At 42.9% G+C, this 20632-nt stretch overlaps 1 protein-coding gene across 1 annotated transcript in view; it reads left to right on the forward strand.

Moving 5' to 3' along the window:
- The window catches only part of eif2b5 (eukaryotic translation initiation factor 2B, subunit 5 epsilon), a 78503-nt gene that overhangs the window by 16711 nt on the left and 41160 nt on the right, over nucleotides 1-20632 (forward strand). Inside the window, exons 6-10 of the mRNA XM_059992000.1 lie at nucleotides 2198-2275; nucleotides 5741-6053; nucleotides 11072-11217; nucleotides 12424-12559; nucleotides 16823-16924. Coding sequence (XP_059847983.1) covers nucleotides 2198-2275; nucleotides 5741-6053; nucleotides 11072-11217; nucleotides 12424-12559; nucleotides 16823-16924 — 775 coding nt within the window. The remainder of the gene's footprint in view (nucleotides 1-2197; nucleotides 2276-5740; nucleotides 6054-11071; nucleotides 11218-12423; nucleotides 12560-16822; nucleotides 16925-20632) is intronic.

Raw genomic sequence — 20632 nt, forward strand, 5'->3', positions numbered from 1 at the left:
AGCACAGTCTATCATTGCATTGCTCTATTGAATATAACAGTAATCTTTCTTCATTTTGAACTGTTCAAGTTTATTGTTATTAAGCACATTAAAATGGTTAAATGGTTATTCCTCTGGGGCCAAGGTAGATAACACAGTACACAGTTACAATAGCACAGATAGGCACAAAATAATATTAGCACAAGTCTCTGAGTGGCATGGCCTGAAGATTGTTATTCTAGATCCACATTACTGCAAGAACAAGCACACAGCACTTCTTCATCCTGTGCTGGGCCACAATCAAAGGCAAATCAGCTTGTCTTCCAGGGAGCGAACACTGGAGAACAGCACGGACAGGAGAGCCAGTCTACAGGGGCCAGCCCCCAACCCAGCACGGATTCTGGAGTACCCACCGCACCCAAGTTCTCTCAGATTCTCTCCATACCTAAGGTAGCCATAGGAACAACTTCTCCATCTCAACCCTTTCAAACCTTGCGAGTGAGCTGTCATTTTAAACAACTGCAGTCAAGTGTCTGTAGTCATGTGTACAAGTATGGTGTACAGATACCGTGAAAACCTTCCAACAGCGTCACATGTACATAGGCACAGAGAGCACATAGAATATAAATTGTGCACAAGTTATACAAGATATCAATAGTGTGAAAATAAACTTTGCAAACAGTGCCAATAAAAACAGAGACAACCAAGGTACAGAAGAGGTTTACCAGCATATCGCCTAGATTAGAGAGCATGTGCTGTACTGAGAGGTGGGACAAACGTGGTTGTTTCCTTGAGTGGCGGAGGCTGGCTGGCGATCTGATAGAGGTTTATAAGATTCTGGGAGAGACAGATAGTGTCGTTTTCCCAGGCTTGTAATGTCTATTACCAGAGAGCATGCAATTAAGGTGAGAAGGGGTAAATTCAAAGGAGATTTACACACAGAAGTGGGTGCCTGGAATGCGCTGCCTGGGGTGGTGGTAGGGGCAGAAACGTTGGGGATTTTTAAGAGGTGTTTAGATAAGCACATGAATGTGAAGAAAATGGAGGAATATGGACATTGTGTAGGCAGAGCAGATTAGTTACTTACTAATTTAATTGGTCCAGCAGGACATTGTCAGCTGGAGGGCTTGTTCCTGTGCTGTACTGTTCTGTGTTCTATGTAAGGCCGTTGTGATGCGAGAGGTGGCCTACAGTTTTTCTTTGCTGAAGTAGTGTTTTGGTTGAGTGGATTGGTTTAAGTACCTGTTGTTTGCAGGAAAGTAGTTGTTCCTGAACCTGGTGGTGTTGGACCTCAGATTTCTGTACTTTTTGCCTGATGGTATCTCTGAGAGTTGAGCATGGTCCAGACGGTGGGGATCCTTGATAGGTGACACTCTTCTGAGGCAGCACCTTCTGCAGATGCTGTCAGTAGTGGGGAAGGCTGTGCCCATGATGGACTGGGCTGTCACAAACGAGAGAAGATCTGTAGGTGCTGGAAATGCGAGCAACACCCCAACAAAGTGCTGGAGGAACTCAGCAGGCCAGGCAGCATCAATGGGAAAAAAAGTACAGTTGAAATTTTGGGCCTGAACCCTTCAGCAGAACCCATTTCAGGCCGTGCCCAGTACCGTCTGCAGCATCTTGTATTTCTGGCTAAATCATCATGAGGTACAGAAGCTGCAAGGCATCGGACCACAAGACTCTACAGAGGGTAGTTAAAACCACCAAGATGATCACCGGGATCTCCCTCACCCCATTTATCAAGAGCGTTGTTGAGGATCCCTACCACCCATCCACAATCTCTTTGACCCACTACCGTCAGGAAGGAAATTCTGAGCATCAGGACTAGGACTGCCAGACTCAGGAACATCATCTTCCCTCGGGCTGTGAGTCTAATGAATACCCTGCCACCACTGAGGCTTCTTCATCACTAGAACAGCGAGCTATTTACTGCTTACCTGTGTTGCTCATTACATGCATTTTGAATTATATTTTATTAGCTTATGGTAATATTTTGGTTTATGTGTGTGCCATATGTTTCTTGTGGATGCACTGTGGTCTGGAGGAACATTGTTTCGTTTGGTTGTATAAATGTATAGTCAGATGACAATAAGCTTGAATTTTGTGTTTCAACTTGAGTTCTGTTCTCTGAACAAGACCGTGTTTGGCCAGTTTTCCGCTTCTCACATGAACTTCCAAATTGCAGAGCTGTTCACGATTAATTTTGTTTACTTTCCAGGTAGCAGAACTGTTCACAGATAACTTCGATTATCAAACCAGGGATGATTTCGTGAGGGGGATTCTTGTAAATGAAGAGGTGTGTTTTCCATTATTTTTAGTCTCGTTTCTTTAAAGCTTGTATTCAGAACTACCCTTCCTGCAGTGATAGTTCCAGACATCTGACAACAAGTAGCATGATTAAATGTTTGAAAGACCACAGTGCATACTGGGTAACTTTGAGCCAGGCCCACTGAAACAAAAAGCATGCAAAGTTGAAGCCAGTGCAAAATGAGAGAGGCATTTACATGCAGGAGGTCATAGTCATAGAACACTACAGCACAGAAACAGGCCTTCTGGCCCATCTAGTCTATGCCAAACTATTAATCTACTCAGTTCCACCCACCTGCACCCAGAACATAGTCCTCCATAACCCTCCCTCCCATGCATGTACCTATCCAAATTTCTCTTAAATGTTGAAATCAAACCCAAATGCACCACTTACACTTTATATAGTTTCATAGATAATATAAAGAGTAAAATAGATGAGAATAGGTATTGACCCACTGGAAAACTACACTGGAGAGATAGCAATGTGGGACAAGGAACTGGTGGACAAACTGAATAAGTATTTTGCATCAGTCTTCATTAGGGAAGACAGTAGCAGTATGGGGGAAGTTCCAGAGTGTCAGGTGTCAGAAATGAGTGCATCTGTAATTATTATTAGGGAGAAGGTCTTTGGGAAGGTCCGAGGGTTGATAATTCACCTGGACCAGATGGACTGCATCCAAGGGTTCTGAAGAGATTATGGAGGCATTAGTAAAGAACTTTCAAGAATCACTAGATTCTGGCCTGGTTCCAGAGGACTAGAACATTGCAAATGTCACTCCACTCTTCAAGAAGTGAGGAAGGCAGAAGAAAGGAAATGATAGCCCAATGGTTGGGAAGATGTTGGAGTCGGTCGCTAAGCATGAGGTTTTGGGTATTTAGAGGTATGTGATAAAATGGACCAAAGTCAGCATGGTTTCCTTAAGGGAAAATCTAGTCTGACAATTCTGTTGGAATTCTTTGAGGAAATAACAAGCTGGCTAAAGAAAGGAGAATTGGTGGATATTGTGTATCTGGATTTTCAGAAGGCCTTTGGCAAGGTACTGCACGTGAGGCTGATAAGAGCCCATGGTATTACAGGAGAGATACTAGCATGGATAGAGCATTGGCTGATTGGCAGGAGATGAAGGGAGACCTCTCTGATTGGCTGTCAGTGATTAGTGGTGTTCCGTAGGGGTTGGTGTTGGGACTGCTTTTTTTATGTTGTATGTCAATGATTTATTGATGGTTTTCTGACCAGGTTTACGGACAATACAAATATAGGTGGAGGGCAGGTAAGATTGAGGAAGCAGGGCGGCTGCAGAAGGACAGGAAATGAGAACGGGCAGATGGAATACAATGTCAGGAAGTAAATGGCCATACATTTTGGTAGAAGGAATAAAAGCGCGGACTGTTTTTGAACATTCAAAAATCTGAGGTGCAAAGAGACCTTGTTAGCAGCTTTGGGCCCCTTATTTAGGAAAGGATGTGGTGACATTGGAGAGGATTCAAAGGAGATTCACGGAAACTCCAGGAATGAAAGGCTTATCTTATGGGGAACATCAGATGTCTCTGGACCTGTACTCATTGGTTTAGAGGAGGATCTCACTGAAGTCTATGGAATATTGAAAGGCCGGATAGAGTGAATGTGGAGCGGATGTTTCCTATAGTTGGTGAGTCTGGAACCAGAGGCCATAGCCTCAAATTAGAGGGACATCCATTTAGAACAGAGATGTGGATAAATTTCTTTTGCCAGAGAGTGACAAATCTATGGAATTTGTTGCCATGTGCAAGTTTGAAGGCAAGGTTATTGGGTGTAATTAAGGTGGAGATTGACAGATTCTTGACAAGACGGCGTGGAAGTTTACAGGGAGGAGGTAGGAAAATAGGGTTGAGAGGACAATGGATCAGCCATGATCAAATGGCGGCACACACTCAATGGACTAAATGGCCTAATCTGCTCCTGTGTCTTAAGGTCTTCCACTGGTAGCTCATTCCACACTGTCACCCTCTGAGTGAAGAAGTTTCCCCTTGTGTTCCCCTTATACATTTCTCCTTCCGCCTTAACTGATGACCTCTAATTCTGGCCTCACCCAACCTCGGAGGAAAAAGTCTGCTTACATTTAGCCTATCTATAACCCTCATAACCTTGTGTACCTCTATCAATTGGTTCCAATCAATTCAATGAGCGATCAATTACCAGAAACATTTCCGTGAATCTCCTTTGAATCCTCTCCAATGTCACCACATCCTTTCCTAAATAAAGGGCTCAAAGCTGCTAACAACACTCCATGTGAGGCCTCATCAGTGCCCAGTAGCTTCTGCATTATGTCCTTGCTTTTATATTTAGTCCTTTCAAAATGAATGCTAATATTGCATGCATACTTGCCCCATTCTTTCAATCTACCTGATAGTTAAATCCGAATTGCACCTCCCATTCTTTTGCCTGTTTTCTCTTGCAGTGGAGCAGTTTTATTGTGGGAATGCTTTTTGTTAGCACAGTTGTCATTCTGTGAGTAGCAAGGGTAATGTTGGCAAATTATTTATTGGCTTGTCTGGTTTGGGTTAATATTGTGTCAAAGGTAAGCAAGATACCACTTAGTCTATCGTTTATTTAATCTTGCATTGTAGAAGGATTTTTCAGTCCACAGTGTCTGTGTTTGCTGTTATTGGCTGCTCTTTAATCACTCCAATTCCTTTCCTCTATTGACAAACAGAGAAAATCTGCAGATGCTGGAAATCCAAGCAAAACACACAAAATGTTAGAGGAGCTCAGCAGGCCAAGCAGCATCTATGGAAAAAAGTACTTTTGATGTGGACTGTACTTTTCTTCCATAGATGCTGCCTGGCCTGCTGAGTTCCTTGAGCATTTTGTGTGTTTCACCTTGTCTTCTATTCCCTCACTACCCCTGAAAATATTTACCCTTAAGTACAGCAGGCTAAATTTGGAGTATATTGTGCAGTTCTGATCACCCACCTACAGGAAAGATAACAATAAGATTGAAAGAGTACAAAGAAACTTTATAAGGATATTGTTGGCACTTGAGGACCTGAGTTATAGGGAAGGTTGAAAAGGTTAGGGCTTTATTCCCTAGAGTGTAGGAGAATGAGGGGAGATTTGATGAGGGTGTTGATGAGTGATTTTGATGAGGGTTGTAGAAGTGAGCAGGCTTTATCCCCTCAAGTTGGGTGGGTTGAGAATTAGAGATTATGGGTTAAGGGTGAAGGTAAAATATTTAAGGGGAACCTGAAGGGGGATCTTTTTCATTCAGGGTGGTGTTAGCATGGAATGAGCTGGAGACTCTGGACTAAATTGCCTCGTTCTGCTCCTCTGTCTTATAACATTTGACATTCCTTCTCTCATTTGTCATTGTGGGAAGCCTTCACCCACTGTCAAGCATTTACGCTCTGATCTATCACTGTTGTTTAAATTTGATCTGACTTGTGTGCTGAGATGTTAACATGCACTGTATTTTAGATATTGGGCAATCAGATTCATATGCACGTGACAGCAGATGAATATGGGGTGAGAGTCTCCAACCTACTCACGTACGAAGCCGTGTGTTCCGATGTCATCCGCCGCTGGGTCTACCCATTGACACCGGAGATGAACTTTTCAGACGATGAGAGAGGTTTCAGTGTCCACCTGCGCCACAATGTCTACCGAGGCTCAGAAGTCAGCCTGGGTCAGGGCAGTGTGTTGGAAGAAAACGTTGTCATTGGTAAAGGCACTGTCATAGGAAGGAACTGTTTTATAACAAACACCACCATTGGTCACAATTGCTTTATAGGTAGGTCGTTCTGCAGTCTATGATTTCAGTCTGCTGTGCACCACATGGTATTTGATTTCTTGTTCATATTCGGAGCAGTCACAATCGGATGTATTATCACTGACATGAAATTTGCTGTTTTGCAGCTGCAGTGTGGTCTTATTCCAGTTCACTTTTCATTGTGAATGCAGCCAGACAAACCAGTGTTCCTCCAGAGCCAAGGTGCAAAACATACACAGCACAGCAGAGCATGAAGCGCACACAGTAGATTGCAGATAACAGTCACAAAAAATAGTGTATAGTCAAGTTGCTGTGCGACATGCCCTGTAAATTGATGGTGCACTCGTCCGGGCGGTCCGTGGACAAGCACATACAATCCGTCTTGTTATTTCCACTGATTGGTCACTGGAGGGCAGCACCAGCCCCTGCCGAGCATGGATGGCATGCCACACCATCTCTGGTGCCTCCTCAGGCTGCAACAGGAGGCAAACCCGTGACTTGAGGCCTAGTCCTCACTACAACAGAGGATTGGTTTAGCTACCCCTCTTGTTTGTCCTGCTAACAAACAAGCGAAGCCGGTCTGCGGTATCTTGCATTATCAACGATACCGATCATTTTTTTTTCTTAAGCCCATCATCCCTACTACAACAGCTGGCCACATTCTTCTGTCCTGGCTCCTTATGGATTCCGCTTTCACTGCGCATCTTCATGCATCTTCTAAGTGAAAATCCCTCTCCCGAGGATGAGGTCTTGGGAGCTACTTTTTGTATTTCTGTAGCTCTGGGCTTTTACAGCATGGATTTACTAGCCCCATGCCCAAGCCTCACTCTTTTTGCAGCCAGGCTTGCAACTGTCCATAGCAGAGTTCAGCAGTGCAGTGCAATACATAAAGTTACAATAAGAAACGTGAGAAAATATGAGTAATACGATAAAGGGAGCAAAATAGTGAGCAAGATGGCCTCGATGGTGGGGAAGCTGGTGCCCATCTTGGAGCTGGCTGAGTTTACAATCCTGTACAGCTTTTTCTAGTCCTGTGCAGTGGCACCTCCTTACTGGATAGTGACATAACCGGTTACAATGCCCTCCACAGTATATTTGTAGAAATTTACCGGACCCTTTTGGTGACATGCCAAATTTCACCAAACTCCCAATGAAATATGGCGAGTCATAACCACAAAGTACTCTGCAGATGCTGGGGTCAAAGCAACATGCTGGAGGAACTCAGCAGGTCAGGCAGCATCTGTGGAAATGAATAGTCAACATTTTGGCCTGAGACCCTTCAGGACTGAAGGGAGAGGGGGCCCCTTTCGGGGCCTGATGAAGGGTCTTGGCCTGCAACGTTGACTGTTCGTTTCCATGGATGCTGCCTGACATGCTGAGTTCCTCCAGCGGGTTGTGTGTGTTGAAATATGACCACTGTTGTGCCTTCTTAATAATAACATCGATATGTTGGGCCCAGGATCGATTTTACAGAGATGTCGACACCCAGGAACTTGAAACCTCACCCTTTTCGGTGCTGGCCTCTCGATGGCTTGGCTTGCTTCATTGAAGTGGAGTTAGTTATTGGTTTGTCTATTTCAGGAGTTCCCAACCTGGGATCCACAGACATCATGGTTAATGGTAAGGGCCCATGCCATAAAAAAGTTTGAGGACCCTATCTGTTGTTCTGATAGACTCGTATAGCACATGCAGGCCCCTTGCCCAATGCGACTAAGATGCTCCTATACACTGGTTCCCAGCCTGAGATCCACGGACCCCTTGCTTAATGGAATTGTTCCATGGCATAAAAAAGATTTGGAACTCTTGCTCTAAAGCTTTCCTATCCATGTCCTTGTACAAGTATCCTTTGAATGTTGAGCAACAGACAATCTGCTTAGGAGCTCAGCAGCTCAAGCTGCATCTGTGGGAGGGAATCTTTCAGCTTGAGTCCCTGCATTCAGACCTAGAGGCCTGCCCTCTCTCTCTGGGACACCCCTTTGACCCACTGAGTTCTTCCAGCAGATTGTTCCAGCATCCAGTCCTGATGAAGGGCCTGAGTTTGAAACATCGACTCCTTGTTCCTTGCTGTCTGACCTTATGAGTTCCTCCTGCATTTTGTGCTTGTTTCGCTGTATTCTCAGCATCTGAACACATTTTATGTGTTTAGCATCTGCAGTCTCTTGTATCGACCTTTTAAGTGTTGTTGTTCAGTATTGTGCAGAAGTCCTGGGCATAGGCGCATATATACAGTATAGATGGCTACCAAAGACTTGCACAATAATGTACCTGTTTCAATTAATTCCTTAGACTTTTCTTTACTGACCACCAACTGGGAGGGAAAATTTGCCCCTATTAAAGCTCTCCACTCTCACCTTGAACCAAAGCCTTTGTTCTTGATTCCCCAGCCCTTGGACAAAGATGTGTGCATTCATCCTATCTGTTGATGAGTTTGTACACCTCTATAAGATCATCCCTCATTCTCCTACACACCAGTGAATGAAGTCTGAGCCTCTCAACATTTCTTTTAAAGTTCCATACATCAGGCCGTAGAAACAGCCTCACAAATCTTTTCTACACTATTTCCTTTGGCAAGGTGGACAAAACTGAGCACAATATTCCAAATGCAACCATCCTGTATGACAGCAATGTAACACTCCAACTTCTGTACTCGGTGCCCTGGCTGGGTGAAGGCCAGTGTGATAAAGGCAGCCGTCTCCACTCTGTCTACCTGACTCCTCTTTTCATAACACCATAGCGTATAAGAGCAGGATTAGGCCATTTGGCCCATCGAGTGCATCTCATCATGGCTGATCCAATTTTCCTCTCAGCCCCAGTCTCTTGCCTCTCCGTATCTCTTCATGCCCTGAATCAAGAACCTATCAACCTCTGTCTTAAATACACATAAGTCATGTCAAAATACATTTATTATCAAAGTATGTATACATTTTGCAACCTTGAGATTCGTCATCTTACAGGCAGCTACAAAACAAAGAAACCCAGTAGAACCCATTAAAATAAAAGAAGGCCATCAAACACCCAATGTGCAAAGAAATAAAAAGAGGGGAAAGTGCAAACAATAAAAGTAAGCAAATAGCATTCAGAACTGAAGTGCACAAAAGTAAAAACTCAAAATTCTGGAAGAACTCAGCAGGCCAGACAGCATCTATGGGAGGAGGTAGTGAACACTTGGCCTCCACAGATTGCTGTGGCAATGAATTTCACAGATTCACCACTCTCTGGCTAAAGAAATTCCTCCAAATTTCCATTTTAAAAGGGCTCCATCTATTCTGAGGCTGTGTTCTCTCCCACCACGGAATGCACCCTCTCTGCATCCACTCTATCAAGGCCTTTCACCATTCGATAGGATTCAATGAGGTCACCCGCCATTCAATCCTGGGATCATTTTTGTGAACCTGCTTTGAATCCTCTCTAGTTTCAGCATGTCCTTTCTATGATGAGGGACCCAAAACCGCACACAGTACACCAGTGCTTTATAAAGCCTCAACATTACATGCTTGCTTTTATATTGTTCTCTTGAAATGACTGCTAATGTAGCAATTGCCCTTCATTCTTCTGCCACCCTTCTGGCTGTTGGATCTCACTATAAATCTCATCTGCTATGTCACCTGGAGCTGACTTCACCTGGTAGGACAGGCACATCCCTATCTTGCCAGGGTACGAGACTGCTGGCTACCCTCACGTGATTTAGCCTGTCTGTTGGAGTGCTTATCAGGGTGTGAGCTGAGTGACTGGTGGGGACCAAATTGAGAGAGCTGTCCTAGAATGGGGACGACAGTCCCTTCACCAGACAAGACACCCCATACACCGAGCAAAGACATAAAATTATTGGAAATTACAAAGCAAAATACTTGAACAGAAGGGTGTTAACACTGCACATTCAATGAATTGCATCTTTCAAGAGAGATGCTTAAGAGACCGGCTTCTTTGGGTGGACATAAAATTCCCCAGAGCAAAAGATTCCAGATGTTGTTATTTCATTTAGAGTTGCAGCACAGTATCTGGCCCTTCCAGCCCAGTGTGCCTGTGCCACCCATGTGACCAGTTAACATACTAACCCATACTTGGTCACAGGGAGAACATACAAACTTTATACAGATGATGGCAGGGATGGAGCCTGAGCTGCTGGTGCGTGTTAGCAACACACTAACTGCTACCCTACCACGCCTCCCACAGCACTTATTCCTAAACTAAGTTCTTGAATTTTCACTAAAATCAGGGGATCATGCTGCTGTATGTGGGAACTTTTATGCATACTTGGAATGGCATCGCTTTGAATGCCAATGGTGATTACACTTGAAAAGAACCCAATTGACTGTGAAATGCTTCGCAGAACTGGCTAAAGAGCAGAGCATCTGCTGTCTGTCTCTTCCTGTCCAGTCGCACCTTCTGCACAGTGACAGGTTGCAGTTTTGGATCAGTCAAGGGCATGATCATTTTCCCTCCCCGCACCTGGTCCTGCTTTCTGGACTCTCATTAGCAGCATCTTGGCCAAACTATTAGCTGGCAAGCAAGCATTGCACAATTAGGAATTAGGACTGTTGTTCAAATCCCACTGCTGTATGTAGGGGGTTTGTACACTTCCCCTGTGACTGCGTCGGTTTCAGCCGGGTGCTCTGGTTTGCTCCCATGTTACAAGGGTGTTAAGAGCTAGTAAGTTAGGTTCTTGGTTAGTAAGAACATGAAAGGTTATGGGGAGAAGGCAGGAGAATGGGGTTGAGAGGGAACCAGATCAGCCACAATGCAATAGTGTAGCAGGCTCAATAGGCTGAATGACCTAATTTTGCTCCTATGTTGTATGGTCTTGTGGACGTGTTATATTAGGGGTGTGGGAAGTAAGCCAACACTTGCAGCTGGCCCATCTATCCTTGAACTGTACTGGTTATTGATGCAAATTAACACATTGCACTATATGTTTAAATGTACATATGACAAATAAAGCTAATGTCCAAATCTTTATTGGACAGTTTGACAGTGGGGAGAAATGTGTGAAAGTATCACTGGGGTGGAAATGATGTTTGTTCGTTCACTTCTTCCCCTAGGAGATAACGTGAAACTTGACCAAGCATATATCTGGAATAATGTCACCATCGGAAATGGAGTGGAAATCTGCAGATCAGTTGTGTGTAGCCAAGTGGAAGTTAAGCCTGGAGTCAAACTCAACACGCATGGTGTTTTAGCGTTTAATGTAAGTACAATCAACTACTGAAGGGAGTTTCATATAGAGTTGTACAACATGGAAGCATATTCTTAAACCCAACCCATCCATGCTAGCCTTAGTACCTATGATTGTCATTTGCCTGTATTCCCCTAAACCTTACCTAAATGTATACCTATACGAGTATATTTTAAATGTTGTAATTGTACCCGCCTCTACTGCTCCCTCTGGCAACTCCTTCCATATATCACCACCTTCTGCAGGGAGAAACTTGCCTGGTGTGTTCAAGGTTATTTAATATCGTTTCTAGTGCACAAGTATAAAAGAGAACAAAATATTTGTTACTGCAGATCTGTTGCCGCACAAAAAAGCAAAATAAGATAAAAATACATAAAATAACATAACAAAATAATATAAAAATAAATAAAATAACTTGTACAATGATTGTATGTTCATTAAGTGACTCTAAGCACAGGAGTGTCTATATCAAGTGACTGACAGGAAATGATAAAGTCGTGGTGGTTGGAGGGGTGTGTTCGTGGGTAGAGACACTGATCAGCCTTACTGCTTAGGGAAAGTAACTATTTGGGTGTGGTGGTCCTGGTGCAGATGGTGTAGCCTCCTTCATGATGTCATGGCCCTTTTCCAGCACCGTTCTGAATATGCGTTCATTAGCACCTCTGATGCAGGACTTTCTCCATCCATTTCCCACCGTGGATGGGAAAGTATTGAAATTGGTTTCTCATTGTCACAAGTACCAAGATACATTGACAATCTTGTTTTTCATACTGTTTATAGAGATCAATTCATTACACAGTTCATTGTGGTAGTACAAGGTAAAACAATAACAGAATGAAGTGTTACAGTTACAGACAAAGTGCAGTATAGGCAGACAATACAAACAATTTGTGCGGCCAAGAGTCCACCTTATTGTAGAGAACCATTCAATAGTCGTTTGTCTGTCATATACATTGAAACATACAGTGAAATGTGTCATTTACATTAACAGCCAGCAGAGTTCAAGGATGTGCTGGGGAGGCCCACAAGTTTCGCCCCACATTCTGAAACAAACATAGCATGACCTCTATCTTCAGCAGAGTAGAAGCTGTCCTCGAGCACTGCAGTATGTGCTTCCAGGCTTGTCTTCTCCCTGATGGGAGGATGATGCTGTGCCTTGTGTCTTCCCATTTCACAGATGAGCTCCACCGTCAATAACCCATGTAATCTCTTTCTAAGGTGGTTGTGGGGCCAAATATATCCTTTCCTGAGGGAACTGTCATCTCGATGCATCTGCCAGATGAAGAGGACGATGAGGATGAGTTTGGCGATGACACAGGAGTGAACGATGCACCATCGAAAACGAAGGTGAAAGGTGAGAGTTGATGGTTCCACGTAAGCTTCTATCAGTTTCACTTGTTTTCAGTGGTCAGAAAGGCAGCCAGACCCTCAGAATAATTTTATAGAATCATAAAGTAATGCAACGTTAAAACAGGTGCTTCAGCCCAGTTAATCCATACCAATCACAGCAGTCTCAGTTGCCTGTGTTTGGCCCATAACCCTTCAAACACCAACCCCCCCCCCCCCCCCATGCATCTCTCCAAATGTCTCTTACATTTGTGCCTGTGTCTGATAGTTCATTCCAAGTACTCACAACCCTCTTTTAAATCTCTCCCCTCTTGCCTTGTATTTGTGCCGTCTAGTTTCGGACTCCCCCATACCCAGGGAAAAGGATATGACTGTCCACCTTATCCGTACTCCTCATGATTTTTAAAAATATCTATGAGGTCATCTCTCATTCTCCTGCACCCGAAAAAAATAACGAACCAGAGTGGCCAACCTCTCCCTGTAACTCAGGCCCACTAGTCCAGGCAGCACCTTTGGAAATCCAGCTTGACAATGTCTTCCGGAAGGTATAAAGCATATCTTAGGAAATGGAGTAAAATGGCCTGATGTGCTTTATAGTTAGGTTTTTAAACAAAAGTTGATGGCAAGCTGATTGAGATTGTTAAGATTCAAGATTGTTTAATGTAATTTCCAGTACACATGTAAAGGAGAACAAAATAATTGTAACTCTGGATACACTGCAGCTTAAAAAAAACACTAAGGTTAAGAACATAACAGTAAAAAAAATAAACATAATTATATAAGATAACTTGTATACATTGATTTTATGTCCAGAAAGTGACACTCAGCATAGAGACTGACAGGAAGTGATGAAGTGGTAGTGGTGGGGTGTGTGGAGAGGAGGGTTAGTGGGTGAGGGTATTGATCACTCTTTCTGCTTGGGGAAAGTAACTGTTTTTGAGTCAGTTAGGGTAAATCTTCAAAATGCTAATCAAAGAGGTAGAGCTTTACCAAACACTTGAATGGAGGAGACAAGGTAAAATTATGGAAACGCTTAGGGAGGAAATTCCAGAGCCTGGCACCTTGTAAGCAGGATCACAGCTGCCTAGGACGTGACCAAGTTCCAGAATGAGCAGGAATACAGAGATTTTGGAAGGCTCTGGAATTGGGGAGAAGGAAGGGTGTGTGGGGATTTGAAAGTAAAGGTGAGAGTTTTAGAGTTGATGTACGTTGAAGTAGGAGCCAGTGTAGTAAGCTTGGGGTGAATGAGTGGTGGCTGAATGGGATCAAGAAGTGCTGGCAGAGCATTTAACAACAGTCAAAATCAAGTTAAATTGTCAAATACACAAGTGCAGCTATGCACAGGCACAATGGAAAAACTTGGAGCAGCGTCACAGGCACATAGCGTCAGATAAGCAGCACTCACTAAGTAAACAAATTCAGCATAAATTATATACAATTCCTACAAGAGAAGGCAGTTAAAGGTTTACCAGGGAGCTGCTTAGATTAGAGGTTGTGTGCTATAACGAGGGGTTGTTATCTCTGTAGCAGTGGAGGCTGAGGGGAGATCTGACAGAGGTTTATAAGATTATGAGAGGAATAAAGTAGACAGGCAGTACCTCTTTTCCCCAGAGTTGAAATGTCTAAATACTAGAGGGCATTGAAGGTGAGAGGGAGGGTAATTTCAAAGGAAATGTGAGAGGCAACCTTTTACGCAGCAAGTGGTGGTTGCCTGGAATGTGCTGCCTGGGTGGTGGTAGAGGCAAAAAGATTAAGGACCTTAAAGAGACGTTTAGATAGGTATATGAATGTGAGGAATATGGACGTTGTGTGTAGATTGAGGAGAGTAGTTGGCCATTTGATTACTAATTTATTTGGTTTGGCACAACGTTGTGGCCTGTTCCTGTGAAGTACTGTTCTCAGGTTCTAATTAGAATAAACAAAGCCTTGAAGTTTATAAACACAGGAGATTTTAGAAGTCGGAAATTCAAAGTAACACATACAAAATGCTCAGGGAACTCAGCGGGTCAGGAGGCATTTATGGAAAGGATTTCAAGTTCTTGGGTGTGGAGGTCTCTGAGGATCTAACCCGGTCCCAACATATTGATGCAGCTATAAGGAAGGCAAGACAGCAGCTACGTTTCATTAAGAGTTTGAGGAGATTTGGTTTGTCACCTAAAACACTCAGAAAACCTTTAGAGATATACCATGGAGATTATTCTGACAGGCTGCATCACTATCTGATATGGGGTGTTAGGGAGGGTGAGGTCGAAAAAAGCTACAAAAAGTTGTAAAATCCATCAGCTTCATTTTGGGTACTAGTCTCCATAGTATCAAGACATCTTCAAGGAGCAGTACCTCAAAAAGACGGTGTCCCATTATTAAGGACCCCTGTCGTCCAGAATATGTCCTCTTCTCACTGTTACCATCAGGAAGGAGGTACAGAAGCCTGAAAGTACATAATCAGTGATTCAGGAACGGCTTTTTCCCCTCTGCCATCCGATTCCTAAATGAACATTAAACCCATGAACACTACCTCACTTTTTTATTATTTCAGTTTTTCACTTTTTAATTTAACTATTTAATATATTTACTGTAATTGATTAACTTATTTTTCTATATCATCATGTATTGCATTGTACTGCTGCCGCTAAGTTAACAAATTTCACGACGTACGCTGGTGATGTTAAATTGATTACGGTTCTCGAAAAAATCAGTCGACATTTTGAGTTGAGACCCATCATCAGCCTCAAAGTTGTTCAGCCTCTGAGTTCCTCCAGCATTTTGTGAGACTTGCTGACAATTTCCAGCATCTGTCTAATCTTGGGGGATTCCAAGGTGGTAGGTGGACTGAGGAGGGTGTAAAACGACATGCAAGTAATGCCAGGTAGGGGATGTGAGCAGGGGTGGAAATTTTAAGACTGTGGCTGACAGGTTATAGCTAGAGGCAGGTGAGATGGGGAGACAACATGGATCAAGGTAGGGATGGAGAGTGTAAAGGCAGGAGTTTTCTGTTTCAGCCATTGTTTATAGCCAAATTGATGGAGATTAAACTGTGGTCTGTCCAATTGCTGAGAAATCACTTGTAGTCTCTTGCTTTGATGATTTATAACCTTAAAGGCTCTCAAAGCAAAGTGAAAGATAAATAATAATCAAAAGAGAGGATGCAACATAAGAGTGTGCCATTATTGAGTACAGAAGTGCTAATGACTTGCCAGAGGCTTGGTGAATATCAGAGAAGAGGTGAGAATTTCTGGTACTGAACACCTTTCAGTCTGGTGGCATGAATATCAATTCTCCTAATGATTTTTAAAAAAAATTCCTACCAACCCCTCTTCTATTCCCCACTTTGGCCTTTTGCCTCTTCTCACCTACCTATCACCTCCTTTCCTTTTGCTTATGGTCCACATTCCTCTGCTATCAGATTCAAAGATTCCTTCCTCTCCAGCCATTTACCTTCCCCACCCACCTGGCTTCACCTCTTTCATTTTTATTCACCCTTCCTTTCCAGTCCTGAAGCAGGGCCTTGGCCAGAAACATTTGCAGTTTATTCATTTCCATAGATGCTGCCTGACCTGCTGAGTTCTTCCAGTATTGTGTGTGTGTGTGAGTGTGTGTTGCTCAAGGTTTCCAGCATTTGCAGGATTTCTTGTGTTTAAAATGCTCAGCCTTATTCTTAATCTCTAATTCTCCAGTTATATGTCTAACACATCCTCTGATCATTTGAAGCTTCTGCATGCAGCAGTTGTTAAGTCTAACTGCTGGTGTTTTTGTCAACTAACTTCCCAAATAACTGCACATTCTATTACAAATTCCAGCTGTCAAATTTGATCTGTGGCTTTAGAAGCTTGCTATAAGGGTCAGAATCAGATTTATTATACCTGACTTGGGTGACATGAAATTTGTTGTTTTGCAGTAGCAGTAAAGTGTAAAGACATAAAATTACTACAAATTACAAAATAAGTAATTAGTACAAAGAAGAAAGAATAATATGGCAGTGTTCTCAGACCGTTCAGACATCTGATGGTGGTTGGGGGGGAGCAGTAGAAGCTGTTCTTAGATCTTTGAGGGTGGGTCTTCACATAGTAATGGAATGAGGACAGCTCTGGTTACTGAGGATCCTCAGTGATGGATGTAGTCGTCTTGTCACCACCATTTGAAGGCGCCCATGATGGTGGAGAGGGTTGTGCCCCTAATGGAGCTGGCTGAGTCCACAGCTTTCTGAGACCCTGTATCTTGGAGAAAAATGTCATCATTACATCTCACAATAAATCTGTCTTTTGTTACACAGGGTACAACCCAGCTGAAGTAGGATCGGAGGGTGTGGGATATATATGGAGAGTCCCCACTGAGCAAGAAGATGAAGAGGAAGAGCTGGTGCATGACATGTGGGGTAAGGAATCTCCCACTCCCCGTAAGAATTCGCACATGAACAAAATTTAGTGAAATCCCAGAATCAATTCCACTTCAATGCTCACAGCATGGACAGGAGTCGTATGCCCACTGGGTCAATGCTGAGCCAGCAGTCCAGCTATACCTGTTTCATGCCCACTCCTGGTCATTGTCATATAACATTATAGCACAGAAATGAGCTTTTTGGCCCATCTAGTCCATGCTGAACTATTAATATGCCTTGTCCCATTAACCATGATTGTACAGCTCATGTTTTCAATATTTGTTTATTTATATTCTCTTTTTGTATTTGCAGTTTGTTGTCCTTTGCACATTGGTTGTTTGTCCGTCTTTGTTGTGTGCGGAGGTTGATCTCTTTGATTTTTCCTGTGGATATCCACAGGAAAATCAATCTCAAGGTAGTATATAATAGACAATAGGTGCAGAAGTAGACCATTCGGCCCTTCGAGCCTGCACCGCCATTCTGAGATCATGGCTGATCATCTACTATCAATACCCAGTTCCTGCCTTGTCCCCATATCCCTTGATTCCCCTATCCATAAGATACCTATTTAGCTCCTTCTTGAAAGTACATAATGACATGTATGTACTTTAATAATAAGTTTACTTTGAAATTTGATCCTAAACTGGACCATAGCCCTCCATACTCCTCCCATCCACGTACCTATCCAAATTGCTATGTTGCTATTGAACCTGCATCAACCACTTCCACTGACAGCGTGTTCCACTCACACCACCCTCTCAGTGAAGAAGTTCCCCCTCTAGGACAGCAGAAACCGTCTCAGCATATTGCCTCTGTCCATCTAGAACAGAGATAAAGAGGAATTTCTTTAGCCAGAGGGTGATAAATCTGTGGAATTCATTGCCACAGAGGGCTGTGAATGCCAAGTCATTGGGTATATTTAAAGCAGAGCTTGACAAGTTCTTCGTTAATCAGGGTGTCAAAGGTTAAGGGAAGAAGATGGGTTAGTGAAGTTGAGAGGGATAATAAATCAGCCATTATGGAATGATGAAACCTTCAATGGACTGAATGGTCTAATTCTGCTATTATGTCTTATCTCAGACTTCCTGTGAATCTCTGTGGGTCTGAGTTTTCTTCTGTTTTGAGTACTTTTCCAGGCCCCCTTTTTGAATCGTTCTAGACAGTACGTTCCAGAGGCTAAACAATCACTGTCTAAACAGTTTTTTCTTGTGTGACCTTCCCTTGTTCTTTTGCCAATTATGTTCATCTTCTGCCTGCTTTCATCAACACAATTATTTTGCACATAGCAACATTCTCATCTACGGTTATCATCTCAGTGTAAGTGGTTGTGGTTTAGAATCCTTTAATTAGATTAACTTAATTGAAGTTCCTCTTACCTTTCCAGAAACATGGATGATTCTATCTGGAACATGATCTTATGTAGCTTTTTTATAAGCTATTATTTTTGGATGAGATTTTTTTTAAAAATGAGACAATCTGTGCTGTCAGAAAGAACAAAGATCTGGTGCAACTCTGCTGAAAAAGAGAAGGCAAATTTAATAACCTTTGGAATTTATGGTGTCTTTTAATCTTTAAATGTAAATTCTCACAGAATCCCACAACCTCCATTGCTTTAAAAATCCAGGATGATCCGGCTCAATGTTACTGTATTCTAAGTGTAAGAGGCATAGATCAAGTGGACAGCCAGAGAGTTTTTCCTAGAGCTGAAATGGTTAATATAAGGGGCATAATTTGAAGGTGTTTGGAGAGAAGTATAGGGGGATGTCAGAGGTAGTTTTTTTTTACAGAATGGTGATAGATGCAGATAAATTAGGGTCATTTAAGAAGCTCTTAGATAGAGATATGAATAAAAGGAACAAGTGGAGGATTATGTAGGAGGGAAGTTTTAGATTGATTTTTGGAGTAGGTTAAAACATCAGCACAACATCGTGGGTCAAATGGCCTGTACTGTGCTGTGGTCTTCTATGTATGTAAGACTACTGTGGCCACTTCAAATATTTGGTTCCAATGCTCTTGCAGTGCAATATATGGATGCTGCTATACTGCCTGGTCTGCCTGATAGGTTGACTAGAGGTGAGGCTCTGGATAAGCATAGAGTCATAGAAAAGTACAGTTTAGAAGCAGGCCCTTTGGCCCATCTAGTTCATGCCAAAACCTTTTAAATTGCCAACTCACATCGACCTGCACTGAGAAGCATAGTCCTCTGCACCCCTACAACCCATCTACCTTCGCTTAAACGTTTAAATTGAGCTTGCTGGCACCATTTGAGCTGGCAGCTCATTCCACACTCATGACAGGGGTGAGTTTTTTAATGCAGAGAGTGGTGAGTGCATGGAGTGGGCTGCTGGCAACGGTGGCAGATATGATAGGGTCTTTTAAGAGGCTCCTGGACAGGTGCATGGAGCGCAGAAAAATAGAGGGCTGTGGGTAACCTAGGTAATTTCTAAGGTAAGGACGTGTTTGGGACAGCTTTGTGGACTGAAGGGTCTGTGTTGTGCTGTAGGTTTTCTATGTTCTTTGACCCTCGCAGTGAAGAAGTTTCCCCCTCATGTTCCCCTTAAACCTCACCTTTCACCCTTAACCCATGACCTCTGGTTGCAGTCACACCAAACTCAGTGGAAAAAGCTTGATTACATTTACCCTACCTACAGTATACCTCTCAGAATTTTGAATAAATCTCCTCTCAATCTTCTACATTCTCAGGAGTAAAGTCCTAACCTATTCAATCTTTCCATATAACTCAGGTCCTCCAGACCTGGCAACATCCTTGTAAATTTTCAATGTACTCTTTCAATCTTACTGATATCGCTCCTGTTGGTAGGTGAGCAAAACTGCACACAATACTCCAGATTAGGCCTCATCAACATCTGGTACAACTTCAACATAACATCCCTTCTCCTGTACTCAGTATTTTGATTTATGTGGCCATTGTGCCAAAAGCTCTCTTTACAATCCTGTCTACCTGTGATGCCACTTTCAACAAATTATGGACCTGTATTCCCAGATCCCGTTGTTCTAGCACACACCTCAGTGCCCAACCGTTCACTGTGTAAGACCCACCCTGGTTGAGCCAACACCTCACATTTGTTTACATTAAATTCCATCTGCCATTTTTCAGTCGATTTTCCCAGCTGATGCAGATCCCTCTGCAAGCCACGATAGCCTTCCTCACTGTCTTCTATGCCCCCAGTCTTGGTGTCACCCACAAATTTACTGATTTAGTTAACCACACAGGTGACAAAACAACATGTATGAAGAAAAACTGAAGACACTGTAGGAGAGAAGCATTAGATTGATCTTAAAGAGGTTAAAAGTTTGGCTTAACGTCATATGCCAAAGGGTCTGTACTGCACTGTATGTTCTTTGAAACTCCCTGTGCACCAATTTGCTGCTGTGTAACCATTATTACATTGCTAAATGTCTTAGTTAGATTTAAAACTCGTCTGCAACACCCGGAGGCTGAGAAAGGATGAAGATGACCCAGACCATGACTAGTATAAGGAATCACAAGGAAAACCTAGGAATTTGTTCATACTTAATGAAGATCAATTAGAAATCAGTGCCATGTTTTCATTAAACTACAGAAAGGTTATGACATAGGAGGCCATGGGTTTGTACTCACCGGAATTCAGAAGAATGAAGGATGACCTCATTGAAACCTATTGAATGTTGAAAGGCCTTGATAGAATGGATTGGATGTGGAGG

Source organism: Hypanus sabinus, chromosome 2 (genome assembly GCF_030144855.1).
Source record: "Hypanus sabinus isolate sHypSab1 chromosome 2, sHypSab1.hap1, whole genome shotgun sequence".
NCBI lineage: Eukaryota > Metazoa > Chordata > Chondrichthyes > Myliobatiformes > Dasyatidae > Hypanus > Hypanus sabinus.